We start from the raw sequence: 14693 nt of genomic DNA on the forward strand, positions 1-14693 counted from the left end.
TGGACAGTGTTATCTAAATGTCTTGAATTTTACTGAGGAAGAACTGCAGTCAAAACAGCCAAGATCCTTGTTAACCAAGCAATGGAGACTTTTTTTTTTAAAGTATAGTTGATTTATAATGTTTTGCCAATTTCTGCTGTACAGCAGTGACCCCATCATGCGCGCACACACATATATACACATACATACACATATAATTCCCCCCCCTTTTTTTGGTCTTTTTTTCCTTTCTAGGGTCACATATATGGCATATGGAGCTGTAGCCACCAGCCTACACCACAGCCATAGCAACACTGGATCCAAGGAGAGTCTGCAACCTACGCCACAGCTCACAGCAATGCTGGATCCTTAACCCACTGAGCAAGGCCAGGGATCGAACCCGCAACCTTATGGTTCCTAGTCGGATTTGTTAACCATTGAGCCACGACAGGAACTCCTTCCTTTCTTATGTTATCTTTCATCATGGTCTATCCCAAGAGATTAGATACAGTTCCCTGTGCTATAAGGCAGGACCTCATTGCTTATCCATTCTAAATGTAAGAGTTTGCATCTAACAACCCCAAACTCCCCATCTCTCCCACTCTCTCCCTCTTCCGCTTGGCAACCCCAAGTCTGTTCTCCATGTCCGTGAGTCTCTTTCTGTTCTGTAGATAGGTTCACTTGTGCCATATTTTAGATTCCACAGATAAGTGATATCATATGGTATTTGTCTTTCTTTTTCTGACTTCACTTAGTATGAGAATATCTAGTTGCATCTATGTTGCTGCAAATTATTTAATTCTTTTTATGCCTAAGTAGTATCCCATTATATGTATGTACCATATCGTATTAATTCATTCATCTGTCAATGGACATTTAGGTTAATTTTAACTTTCCAAATGCTTTTTCCTAAAGGCACCCCCAGGAAATATAATCAAACGTTGGTGTCTGGTATTGATTACCAGCTACAGGGCCGCATCCTGGGAATACAAAGTAAGTTTGATAAAATTTCTGTACCTTCTTAGACCTTTAGTTTTTCTCAACTGCATTAGGTTTTAAACAAAGACTTGTGGGGTTTTTTTCACTCTAGATGTATCATAGGCTAAAGTTAGCAAACACTACCTTAACTTTCTCCTTTTATATGTCGGCTTTCAAAGGGGGTTAAGGCTGTAATTGATGGTCTGGTTACAGGCATTTTAAGATTAGAAAGTTCTCTAATTCTAAGAATGTATAACTGAAATCAATTGCTAATGAAAAGAAAGCTGCATGAAGCATAGGCTCAGAAACCCTTTAAAGAAAAAAATTCACTGCCTTTGATAATTTAAATGGGTATGTGAGTTACGTACAGGCCGGTTATCTGGGAGAGACTGGATCTTATAATACCAGGTAGCTCAACTAGATGTAGGACAGACCTTTCTATACCAACACATGCACGTGCACCCTAAGATATGATTCTAGGGAGTTCCTGCTGTGGCTCAGCAGGTTAAGAACCCAACTGGGATCCATGAGGATGAGCATTTGATCTCTGGCCTCGCCCCCTTAGTGGGTTAAGGATCTAGCATTGCCAGTGGCTGTGGCGTCGGTCGCATATGTGGCTCAGATCCAGCATGGCTGTAGCTAGGGCATAGGCCTTGAGCTGCAGCTTGGATTCAACCCCAGCCCCGGAACTTCCATATGCTGCAGCTGTGATTGTAAAAAAGAATAAAAAATTAATTTTATAACTTAAAAAAATGGTTCTAGACGGCACACAAGAGCCACTGACCAACCAGCACTTGACAGCGAAGAGGAAGTAAATCCTTTGCTGAGAAGAGGATAATTGTCAGCGTCCCCACTACTGCCTGTGGCCAAAGTTTAGTTCAATCTCACTGACTTCACAGTAACTAAACATCAACAGGTATAGAGACGTGAACACCTGCAGGAATGAATGACTAAGCTGGGGATCCAAAAACATGTGAGCAGAAATAGAGAAATAAAGTGTATGTGTTTCCATCAAGTCACTGTGACAACGTCATCTGTAGAAATTACCTTTTGAAGCCAATTTGATGAGACATGTCAGAGTCTCTGGATACAGTGTGAAAGCTTCCTGACATCGCCCTGAACTAAGGCAGGAAGGAAAACTCACATAAATGCCTCCTATGTTTATTTTTTTATTTGAAAGTAACTATATTTTGAACATCTTTTTGAGTTTATAGTAGACACATAAATGTGGGCTGTAATCATATCATATCCTAATATTTATGAGATCTTTTAAATTTCCATGGAATTACTTATTTTGGTATTGGTTGCAGTTTTCTCTCTATGCAGAAAAAAGATTCTTAGACTTGGAGGGGGAAGCAGGTGACACATAGTAGTAGGAGGGAAAGAAACAGGAAGGACTGTAGGTTTAGAAGCACATCTTGCAGGAAATCTGGACAAATACGAAGGACACATTAAGGAATCTGAATGTGTCAGGGAGTGGCTCTCTTTAGAAATAAAAGCATTTAATCAGTAACTTGGATTATATTTCTATATTTTATATATATATATATATACACACACACACACATACATATTTTTTTTCTTTTTAATTCTTTTTTGGCTGCCCCAAGGCTTATGGAGTTTTTGGGCCAAGAATCAGATCCGAGCCACAGTTATGGCAATGCTAGATCCTTTAACCTACTGTGCTGGGCCAGGGATTGAACCCTGTACCATGTGCTGCAGAGAGGCCGCCAATCCTGTTGCACCACAGTGGGAACTCCAGAAATATATTTTAAAATAAGATACAAAGAAATATTTTTATAATAGCTTTTAACAAATCAGTGTCCTGGGTCCACAAATACAATCTTTTTTCCAGTGTCAGGGAAACACTACAGTCCAGTCCTCAGCCAAAAGAAGCAGACAGAATATAGGCGATATATTTTGAATATTCAGATTAGAATCTGCTCTTCCTACTCAGGCTGTCTCCTTCGATAGGAACAAATTAAGGGAATTAATAGTAAGTGGCATTAACAGCAACTCAGATCGCTGTCGGCGCTACAGAGGGCACAGAGCGGACCAAGTCTATAGGGAGCCATCCGCATTTCCCGCATTTCCCCCTAAACGCTCTAATTATGTACCAGATGGTGGGATTCAGTATATGCTTTAATGATGACAAGGTCAGGCCTCAGGATGGCTGTGGATCTCCTAGAGCCAGATTTCCAAGCTTTGCTTCTAAAACACATGCAATCCTGGGTTTTTATCAGATTTAACAAAATTAGTAATTCCCCTTTCTCTGTTCCCAGCATTGCACACATTTCTAACCAAGCACACAAGCCACAGCAATAGTTCTAATTAGGTATTATCATTAGGCACCAGCTGTGGCCCAGCAGCTTGAAGACAGGGGCCTGGGGCAGAGAAGGTGAGGGTGCATCATATTCTCAAATCTGAGCCATGTCACAAGAAATGTGGCCTAAAGGTAAGCTGTGTGGGCAGGTGTACGTCACAAACATGGCAAAGAGCCAAGACATACTTGCATCTTTCTCCAGGAGGTGAGCCTGCTGGTGCTGCGGGGGCTCAGGGCCAAAACTGTGCCACCTCCGAAGATGTAGTACCTACATCTACATCACCTGGACTTGCTACAACATGAGGCACACCTGCTGCGGGTCCTCTCACTGCCAAGGTCAGGACTTAGCCACAGCCTGATGCAGAGAGACCCCACTGACCACAGCTCATCTTAAAGTGAGTTTAGAAGACTCACGTCAGGAAACAGAAATAGGGTTCGTCAGGAAATAGAAATAGGGTTTTCAAATAAAGGATTACTTCTTTACTTTTGACATATATCTGTATCTCTACGTCATTAAGGATAATTACCCAGAAAATGACAAACTGTGTTTGGTAGAGATACTTGTGGAATATAGAGTTTAGTGGCCTTACAGTAAATTCTAATCTGTGATTTTTTTTCTTTTTAGGGCCGCACCTGCAGCATATGGAAGTTCCTGGGCTAGGGTTGAACTGGAGCTGCAGCTCAAGCCTATGCCAACAGTCATGGCAATGCCCAATCCAAGTCACACTGCAGCTTGCAATGTCAGGTCCTTAAACCACCAAGTGAGGCCAGGGATCAAACCCAAATCCTCACAGACACTATGTCGGGTTCTTAACCACCCATAACAGGAACTCCTAATCTGTAATTCTTTAAAGTAGATTATTTCAGCCATGAAGATCTCAGTGGATCAACACTGTTTCAAGATTTGGAAGTACTGATGAATGTTTCAACTTGAAAGCATGAAAAATGTCCCCATCTTTCTCTAGACCAAAAAGAACTTTGATGGTCATTGTCTCCGAATAACCCATCATTAAATGGATGGTTTAAAAAAAAAAAGTTTGGTATGGCACATGGAGAAAGTGGCAGCAACTGTCAAGTGGCCCTTGTTCCCAAATAAAACTCTATGTGGCTTAGAACCTGAAGAGGGAAAATCAGGTGTTCTCCTTTCTGGTTTTACAATGTCTTTAATGACCTGTGAAAAGGGCCATTCACCTTCACTCATTGATTTTTGCTGAGCTCTAGTTTGGGTTCAAATTGTGTGGAATTCTAAGGTCCAGAAGAGACTAAAGTGGGGGTAGGGCACTGGCAAGCCCTCTTTATCAGGTTTCTGTAATGCTTATCATTTAACCTTCCAACTAAAGGAGCAACTTCAAGCACACAAGGTTATCTGTACCACTTGCTGCAATGATTATATCCAGGCTTCTCTTCTATGAGAGCTAAAATGCAACAAGCAAAAGGAGATATAAAGCCTGCAAGAAACAAAGGAACTGCTAAGAAACTTGTAAGGCAATTCTTGAAAAACAGAACTCATTAAAAGAGAAATAATTTTTAACATCTAGAAATTCCAAGAAAAAATGCACAAGAAAAAAAATTCTTCCAATTACTTATTCATATGAAAAAAGAAATCAATAAAAAAAAAAATGTATGCAGGCCAGTCAAGAATAACTATGACCAGAGGTGACCTTGGCATTGTGAAAAGATTATATGTTCTAGAGTAAAGTCTATGTTTGAGTTCCACTTCTCAAATATGTGATCCTTTCAGATATGCAATGGAAATCTGGAGTTCCCATCATGGCTCAGTGGTTAACGAACTCAACTTGTATCCATGAGGATACAGGTTTAGTCCCTGGCCTCACTCAGTGGGTTAAGGATCTGGCGTTGCTGTGAGCTGTGGTGTAGGTCGAGGACGCAGCTCAGATCCCAGTTGCTATGGCTATGGTGTAGGCTGGCAGCTGTAGCTGCAATTCAACCCCTAGCCTGGGAACCTCCATGTGCCACAGGTGCTGCCCTAAAACAAACAAACAAACAAACAAAACAAAAAAAACAAAAAAAAAGAAAGAGAAATCCATGACAATTCCCCCATCCCAGGGAGGCTCACTGTGGGACTTCAAAGGAACAACGCACAGGGAAGAAGTCCATGCCCTGTAAACCACAGTGTAAAGGGTGGTTGGGTTGTTATCACTGTGACCCACTGCCTCTTCAGCAACTTTAACAAGATGATATAAGACATACTGTGAGCAGTGATTTACCACAGAATCTCGTTCCTCCTCACTAACTGGATTATTCAGTTCTACTCCTTACAAAGAGTTATTTATTTATTTATTTTGCTTTTGGGGGTCGCACCTGTGGCATATGGCGGTTCCCAGGCTAGGGTTCCAATTGAAGCCATGTCCTCATGGATACTAGTTGGGTTTCAGAACCTCTGAGCCACAACGGGAACTCCCAAAGGAGTTTTTTTGAATAAAGCAAGGATGCATCGTTAACAAGAGATTAGATGGTGATGGTTTGGAAACTGTGTTAAGAACCAGCAGAGGGACCGAAACGTGTTGTAGGTAAAGCAGGAAAATGAGAGGAGGGGAGAGAGAGGGAGGGAGGGAGGAAGGGAGAGGGACAACTATGATCCCTGAAGGGCTGCAATACAGTATGACTGTGGGATAGACTGTGACAGAAGGCGCCCTGGAGAGACGGACTGCAGATGGAGGTCACAGTGAGGAAGGAGATGGAAGGAACAGTCTAAAAATGGGAGCAGATCCCACTGAATAAACTGCTTCTGATGCAGATGACGATCAGCCCACAGAGGTGCCAAGCAAGGACTGAGCTGGAAAAGTTCAACCAGTAACTAGTATCTGAAGGTTGCCATTAGGGAGAGGTTCTATCTGAAGATTTGTTTTGTTTTGTTTTGTCTTGTCTTGTCTTTTTAGGGCCACACCCACAGCATATGGAGGTTCCTGGGCCAGGGGTCGAATTGAAGCTGCAGCTGCTGGCCTATGCCACAGCCACAGCAACGTGGGATCCGAGCCACATCTGTGATCTACATTACAGCTCATGGCAATGCCAGATTCTTAACCCACTGAGCGAGGCCAGGGATTGAACCCATGTCCTCATGGATGCCAGTCGGGTTCACTGACCACTGAGTCACAGGAGGAACTCCTTAAGTGTTATCTGAATATATCTTCAGGAGAACGTTGGGAACCCTGACACAATGCATCTGTGGTCGATCCTCAGTCTCCTGTAGCTGGAAGAGGAGAAGAGGCAGACACTCCTTTCATGGCTTCCTAGTGAGTGGCATGAAGCCTTCTTTGCTCCTTGATGTTGGGTGTGGCTGAGTGACCTGTGCTGGCCAATGGGATGTGAGCAGACATGATCCGGCCTTTCTGTGCTTCTGCCATCTTCACAATGGCCACTGTGCCTTCTGCACAGACCCCAAAATGAGACAGCTGGTGCAGACCAGCCACGGCTGAGCTGCAGACAACCTCAGCCTATAGCAGGGCCTGCCTCAACCTACTTACAAACCATTAATGAGAAATAAAAGGGTTTTTTTGCGTGTCACTAATATTTTGAGGGTTGCCTGATATTTGGCCGCAGGGTGGATTTCCTGGTGTTCAAGTGGTTAGGACTCCGTGCTTTCACTGCTGTGGCCTGGGTTTGATCTCTGATCTGGGAACTGAGATCCCACACCAAGCCACTGCATGCCACAGCCATTCCCCCGCCCCATCCCCTTCATTAAGGAATGACACAGTGCTAACTAAAATGAATACTGGAGGCTGTGTAACCAAGTTAACAAAACAACCTCATTAGCAACTGGTCTGTCCAACAAGACTGCCTGATTGTCAAAGAAGCATTAATAAAAGTGCTCTAATCTACTTATCATTCAAAACTTTAAATCATCTATAGAAGAATGCAAATAAAAATTATTGTAATTACTACCGCTGGAAGGCGGAAGTACTCCTTCCAAAGGAATCACACACATTTTTTTCAAGTAATGAGGACAGGGAGACAAACTGTTTTGAAATGTTTTTCAACAAAGACTAAATGCATTCACCCTGACAACCACAAGTCTGTACAACAGGCAGCTGTGAGCAAAATGGATGTTAATCAAATTCAGATGAAATCACTGTTTCAAAAGGCCTCAAAGAGGTATTGTCTAGAACACATCAGCAAAGCCCTTCGATGTAAATGTTTATGCCTGTGTTACAACAATGCAAAATGCCACGTAATAAAATACACATAAACTTTTTTTTTTTTTTGGATCCAGGAACTTGTTACAACTGAGAAAACAGTCCTCAGGCTGGATGCTGAGGTCCCCATATCTACTCTACTGCAGCAGTGACCTGGGCTCAGAATCCCTAGAGAACGAGCCTGGGAGGCCCTGGGATTGAAGCCAGTGGCCTCCACTGGCCTCTTCAGGATCATGGCAACCTCAATACTCACTTCATGACGGTAAATCAAGTTCTCAGTATCAAGAACCGTGTTTGATCTCAAGGTAAAAAGTATGCCTACATGAAAAGGCATGAAATCAAAGTTGCCTAGAGGCTGCTTCTATAACACAGCCTGGAATGCAATCCTCATCCTGGGCTACCTGGATCATAAAGCAGACGAAGTTACAACCAATAATATGATCTGTACACAATGCACGTGTCTACTGCATGCTCCATCTATGGACAAAATTAAGGACCATGATATACAACATAGAACTGTGCTCTTTTACCTATGAGGACAGGAAAGTCTGTTTAATATGTATCATCCTGTTAAAATTTTGTACTGTTTATGTACCGTTTCCTTTCCAACCATGACATCCCTCTTCTGGCATCTTAAATTCCACTCCCTCTGCTCTTCATGATCATTCACTCTGTTCTTCTTATCAAGAACATAGTGAGAAAAAGAGTTCCCTTTGGGTTAAGCATCTGGCATTGTCATTGCAGCAGCTCAGGATGCTGCTGTGGCATGGATTTGATCCCTGGCCCAGGAACTTCCACACACCATGGGAATGACCAAAAAAAAAAAAAAGAAAGGAAAGGAAAGAAAGAATTCAGTAGGATGGTTTAAATTAGGGGAAATATTATTGATATTAGAAGATTATTGTGGTTCATTTTGGAATTTTTTTCCCATGGTAGAAGATCCACCAGCCAAGAATTTTAATAATACCCAGCCTCAAAAGCCCTGTGTGTAAAGCAATAGGGCGTGGTGTGTGTGTGTGTCTACATCTGTGTGTGCATGGAGTGAGGGTGTGGAAGAGGTTAAGTATCCGAATTCTATTGCCTCAAAAAGACAAAAAACTTTGCTTGGCTACGGCAAACCAGGCAGGACCCTGACACACTTTCCTCGGTCCTGCTTCCCCCGCTCACTTCCCCAGAACCTGGGGAGAGGAAAACCATTGCTGAGAATGCGGAACAAGTTAATGAGCGTGCTGTCAGCTCTGATGGGGAAGAGAAGGAGGACCTGCACTTCCCAGCCAAAAGGGAGACAGCCAGTTTCTGGGAAGGTTGGCCTTGACACCAGATTAACAATGAAGCAGAGGGTATGACATTTATGTTGCACATTATCTACAGGTCTGGCCAGAACAGAAAGTGACCCCTCCAGGCTGGGCCAAGGCTAAGGCCTGAGTAGAATGGCAGAGCCACTCGACTGCAGACACACTGTGGTGCAGCTCCCGTGAACACATATGACCCTGGCCAAAGCCAAGGAGAGTGAATGGGGTAAGGGGGAGGGGCCTCCTTCCTCCTGGGACTCTGGAAGTTAGCAGAACCCTCAACCTGAGAAATAGGAGGACATGGGCAGAGCAGCCCAGGAAATACAACAAACACAAAATGGGTAAGCAGATTCCTCGTAGGCAACTTGAACCGAGGTGGGTACAATGCAGAGTCAACCAGAGGAGAGAGATTCTGAAGAGCTCAGTCTTAAGCCTCTTACAGCAGAGGAGAGCAAGCAATCGTGTCCCTGGTGAGGAGGGGAGAGCCCGGCCTTGGACTGACATGGGTTGTGACCTCCTCCCAGAAGCAGGACACCTTTGCCTGAGGTTAAGAGAGACGCCTGGGCTGAGAGGCAGGAGGGAGGGTGGAGGAAGCCCTGGATGCCTTCGAGGAGGCCCTGTATCTGCTAAGACAGCATAATGCAGCCAAAAAAGCTACATTCCTTTCCAGGAGAGAAACACAAATGCTGAGAGAAAAGACTGACACATGGGAGCACGTGGTCTAGGGGAGGGGAGTCAAAACCAAACCAACAAGTGAGGATCTGAAATCACACGGGCCGGGAAGGAACAGTCCAGACATCTATAAGGAGGAAGGCAAAGGTGATGACCTGAGGAAAATGACCCCACAGCGCATCAGTGCTGACCCTCCCAGCCCCACCACCTCTCATGTTACGGTGAGGGGAGGGCGTTTTAAACCCCTGGGTCCTCCAGGGAAGCCTGGTGCTTCAGAAACGTGCTCTGCTGAGCTGTCCCAACCATGGTCAACACCGTGGATATTGAGAAGGTCCCTGCCAGACCAGGCACCTTTGTAGGCAGCAGAGTTCTGCCCGCCAGAGTCCAGCAGAAATAGACACCAAGGCACAAAAGCCAAGTCGACAGGAAGCCACCACAGTCAGAAAGGCTTTCATCACCTCACAAATAACAAAGCAGACCTGACTCACAGGCTGAGGCTCAGGAAAATGAAACAAGTGGTTTCACAAAGGTATTCCATCAGTGCACTGCTATCGCCTACTTTTATGTCATTGTAGGTATCTTAAATGTTTACCTTTCCAATGTACAGAGGTCTACATTTTTCCATTCTCAAATCAGGTAGCTACACTGACATCATCAGAGACCTGGATGGTTTTCATCATGTTTAATGAAAGAGCTCAAAAAATATACAGAGTATTTTTACAAGGCACCTCCCTAGAGCCTTGTCAAGTGTGAGATCAGCCAGAGAGCCTCATCTTGAGAGTTGAAGGTCAGTTTCCAGATCTCGGCAGCCACATTCTGGCCACCCCCTGGACACAGTGTGCTGGCGCAGGGCAGAACATTCTGGGCTTCCCGAGAGTGCTTGGAGGGAGCACTTCTGGAATCTGGTGGGTGTCTGGGTCTTTGGGAGAAGATGAGTTCAATGGTGGATGAGTTCGGGTCTGGAACAACAAGGCACCGGAATTCCCTCAAAGCGCGGCATGTGACCATGTCAAACCGTGTTCCTGGAGGTGGTGAGCTCAGAGAGTGGCTCCGAGGGTAGAACACGCAGTCTTCCCTGACCAGGGCAATGTGCGTGTTTAGAAGGGCCAGCGACTGGCAACGGCCTTGGCCAGAGTCACCCTCCACTCTGACCGTTGTGTAGAGCAAGAGTCGGGCCTCTGCCAGAGAGGGGGCGTCGGCGTCCAGATTTCCATGAACATAGTAGATCAGGTCCACCAAGGTGCTCTGGAATTTGGAGGACAACCGAACTCCATTTGCCAAGACTAAGTCAGGGACTTCTGCCTGCCAGTTGAGAGAAAGCTGGACCAGGTCTTGTTGGAGCAAAGGATGGTTGGTGTAGGCGGAGGACTGGGATGCAGACAACAGCACACACAGGAGGTCCTGGCATATCTGCTGACAGAGGTTTTTGTTGTAACTAAAGACGGTGAGCAGAAGACTCTCTGAAGAGCCCAGGAGTCGTAAACTCTGCCCCGCAAAGCCGATCTGAATCTCCTGTAACTCAGCAAGGGGTAGAGCATGAAAAACGACCATGGAGGCCAGGGGATCCCCAGACAGAACCAGCGCGTACAGGGCCGAGCGGAGCAGGAGCAAACAGGCAGCCCGAGGGGAAGGTTCCGCGCAGGTGGAGACAGCAAGCCAGTAGACGCCTTGAACCTCACTTGTGTCACTGGCAAGTTCTGGGAGGGAACTGGCCACCAGCTCCAGGAAGTCCTTTAAGGGGCACTCCTGAAGTTTCAGCATTTTGTCTGGGAACTGCACGAGGGTCTGCTTAAACACAGAGCCCCTTTTGGCACCTTCCAGTTCGAGGCAGAAAACTGAGCCTGAGCAGGAGCCTGGAAACTTGGCAGCTGCTGGGGCAGGAGGCAGGCCCAAGGCTCCATAGGGCACCAGGCTCCCCGCCTGCCCCCTGGCCCCAGGCTGTTCCCTGCGGTCACCAACGTGGGCTTCTTTGGGGCAAGAATGAGCATCAGCTGACACTTCTTGTGTCTCCAAGAGCGTGTCCAGGGGTAAGAGTTTCAGGAACGGCAGCCTCCTGATGAAGGTTGCAGCTTGGGAGGCGAGCCCACCGGGGTCACACAGGACCCCCACGTGCCTGGCCTGGCTGATGGCCTTTGTGCCAGCCTGTAGCAGTAGGGTGCTGGTGTCTCTGTAAAAGTCTGAGACCTGCTGGTAAAAATATCCCAACCCACTGCGTCCCTCTGTTCCGGCCGTCATCGATGACTCTGGAGAGTGAACTGCTTCAGTCTCTGACTCTTTCCGGGCTTTCTGCTCAGGGCAGAGCTTCGAGGCCACTGTTCCTGCAGAAATGCTTTCCAAGAGAATGAGGCAGAGTAGCTGGCTCTGCCTGGTCTGCGAGCTCCCACTGTTCATACACACTTCCTGGGATGCGCGTTGCAGCCAAGTCCAGCTGGACGTGATCCCCGGGCTGTGTTCGCCTTGGCGAGGTGTCGGCTCACTGGCATTTTCTGACTCACCCTGAAAATGTTCTGCCCCTTTGGGGATGCTTTTGTTAAGCAAAGAGATTTTAGGTAGATGGAAACATTCTGGTTGGAAACTGCTTGTCTTATAGTCAGGACTGCATCTGCTGTGGCTGTTAAGTGACAGCTCATGCTCCAAGGCCTGAGACCCCGCCTGATGCCGGCAGGCTCCCCAGCCTGGTGCTGAGGAAGGGGCCATGGGCCCTGGGATGCTCCACGTCATGGAACGGCTCTGGGAGTGGTTCTGGTTCACTCCCCTTCTCTCTTCTCCGTCGGGGGCGTCAGTGACTTCTTTGGGCAGCAACAGGGCAGGAGAGCTTTTCTGTCAAAGACAGGTGAAATGGGGGTGTGGCATCTTTTGCAAATCTTTCGCACATGAAGAGCCTTGCGGTCATTGGTTTCATCGTGTGGATTAATGACAGGCATTAAATCGAAAGCCTAAGCCATTCATGCTGATTGATTCATGATTTAAGAAAAGAGGATCTGATTCACACACAGAGCATCAATTTCTGTATTTCTTATTTTACAAATTGCCAAGTATTTTGGTAGAAATATGCTGGATGGGATCGAGCCACAGTATCCATTTCTTGGTCTTTCATTTACTCTAAAATAAATCCTAAGACCTTCGATTCAATTTCCCAAGGGTTACATTTAGTTGTGAAAATAAGTCCCTGACTGTATGTCCAAAATGCAAGTGTAATCAGGGCATATTTGATGCAAATCAGAAAATGACCAGTATTCCAACCCCGCATGTTTCTTTTGCTCGTGGTTTATTTCATAGGAACTTTCACTTTATCTACCCTGGTTAGATGGCCATGATGGTGTCTACAAACCCATGCTACAGAGGTTCATGGTCACGGCCAGCCTGCTACAGGCCAGGCACGTGGACACAAAGAAATCAAAGGCAACGTCCTGCTCTTCACAAGGTTATGTGCTGATGAGACAGAGGTCCAGAGGAAGCAAGCCTCATTCCTGGATGGTGGGGACGGAGGGAGAGGTGGCCACCAGCCAGATAAGCCTCCCATGGAACATCCAGCCTCCGCCCCCGCCACTCGCCACTCGATCTGTTCAGTGATGTAGGATTTCTGTCACCGTGTAGTTTTGCTTTTTTGATTTTTAATTTAGGAGGCTATGGAAAGGAAAAATCCCTCGGTGGAGGAAAATACAAGAAAAGCCTTACAAAGCATAGGCCCCAGTAAACCTTGGTTTGACAACTCACCAGAGAAATAAGCTAATCGACCCAGAGTATTTCCTTGGTACCACTGCCAAGGCAGTCTATAAAACGGGTAGGGTTTCCAAAACATCGAGAAGGACTCAGTTTCATTTGCAGGCCTCCTATCTGATTCTGATTGTATAATGCTGCCTTTTAAATGCAGAGCCAGGGAAGGGATACTGTTACAAATGAAAAACCGGGCAAAGGGCCTCCACCACAGTTACGTGCCATTCAAATAAAGTCAAAGCAGTTTGCATCCGGCAGGATTCCGTTTAATTTTAAGTCATATTATAGCTTGCCTTCCCTATTAGCCATTAATCTCACTGGGACTTCAAAATTCTAATTACGCAACCAAACATTAAGAAAATTTAATCACACAAGCATGCCATAATTTAAGGCGACCCTATCAATCTGAAAAGTCATTACCTACCTCATATTTTAGCTTACGTTGAATGGTGCCATTGTGAAGTTTCTCGTTACCCTGAAAAGAAAATAAAAGCTCTCTGTATTAAATTATAGCATGTTCTCGGGGGGGGGGGGGAAGAGACTGATTTGATTAGAAATATTTAGGCAAAAAAAATTCTAAAGAAACATACTTGTCATTCAATACTGACAGTGCTTCTAGAGAATTTACATTCCCAAGGTAAACACGACTCTATTGATCCATGGGCCTATAAGGGAACCGAACCATTAATTCTTAATCTTAAAATTCTCAGAATAGCATTAAAGGCAAGATTTCCTTGGGATACATCTTAATTTGCAGGATAGAAATGAAACACCTTTCTTTTGATAAAAAATGAACTTGTCAAAAGTATGATCTTCTCAAAGGCAAAATTATATTTCTACTTGGGATAATTAATCAAGTACATTAAATATTTATGGAAACATCACATTTTTGGAGAAAACAGAAAGGTGGTAGGTATAGAATTTTTATAAATCAAAGTAAATCAAGCATTATAGGAAACTTGATATTCACCCAAGAATCTCCCCCCAGAGTTCAAAATTTTAAGTAAAAAAGTTACTTTTGAATGAATCTCATTTGTAAATTGTTAAACTCCAATCCAAGTAATAGTTAATTTTTCCAGAACATTTTGCATCTCAATTTTCTCACTGAAAAACAGTAAATAGAAGACCTGGGAGTTCTCCTTGTGGCTCAGTGGTTAACGAACCCGACTAGTATCCATGAAGATGTGGGTTTGATCCCTGGCCCCCCTCAGTGGGTTAAGGATCTGGCGTTGCCATGAGCTGTGGTGTAAGTCACAGACATGGCTCGGATCCCATGTTGCTGTGGCTGTGGTGCAGGCCAGCAGCTACAGCTCCAATTCTATCCCTAGCCTGGGAACCTCTGTATGTCTCAGGTGTGGCCCTAAAAAGACAAAAAAAAAAAAAAAAAAAAAAAAAAGCCACCCCAGTTACTTATTGAAAGGTCATCTTGAAAACGCATGAGCGGGTCACCTGCTCCATGGCTCACCTTTGCAGTCTCTGCAGGTGTGCTGGTGCCATTGCCAACTGCACAACGCAAGTCCTGAAGACGCCTCTGGACTTCTTCTTCAATGTAAGCACTGATCCTGAAAGCCAAAG

The 14693-nt window shown here is 45.2% G+C and overlaps 1 protein-coding gene across 7 annotated transcripts in view; it reads right to left on the reverse strand.

Annotated features, from left to right (window-relative positions):
- The window catches only part of KIF16B (kinesin family member 16B), a 306852-nt gene that overhangs the window by 83899 nt on the left and 208260 nt on the right, over window positions 1-14693 (reverse strand). For 2 of the 7 annotated variants that reach the window (XM_021078043.1, XM_021078046.1), the window contains 3 exons: window positions 14584-14680; window positions 13543-13593; window positions 6327-12221 (listed from right to left, as the gene is read on the reverse strand). In XM_021078043.1, the coding sequence (XP_020933702.1) occupies window positions 10134-12221; window positions 13543-13593; window positions 14584-14680 (2236 nt within the window). In that variant the 3' untranslated portion in view covers window positions 6327-10133. Of the gene's footprint in view, window positions 1-6326; window positions 12222-13542; window positions 13594-14583; window positions 14681-14693 lie in introns of those variants that run through there. The other 5 variants (XM_021078045.1, XM_021078042.1, XM_021078044.1 and 2 more) reach the window with 4 other exon arrangements.

This window comes from Sus scrofa, chromosome 17 (assembly GCF_000003025.6).
Source record: "Sus scrofa isolate TJ Tabasco breed Duroc chromosome 17, Sscrofa11.1, whole genome shotgun sequence".
Lineage (NCBI taxonomy): Eukaryota > Metazoa > Chordata > Mammalia > Artiodactyla > Suidae > Sus > Sus scrofa.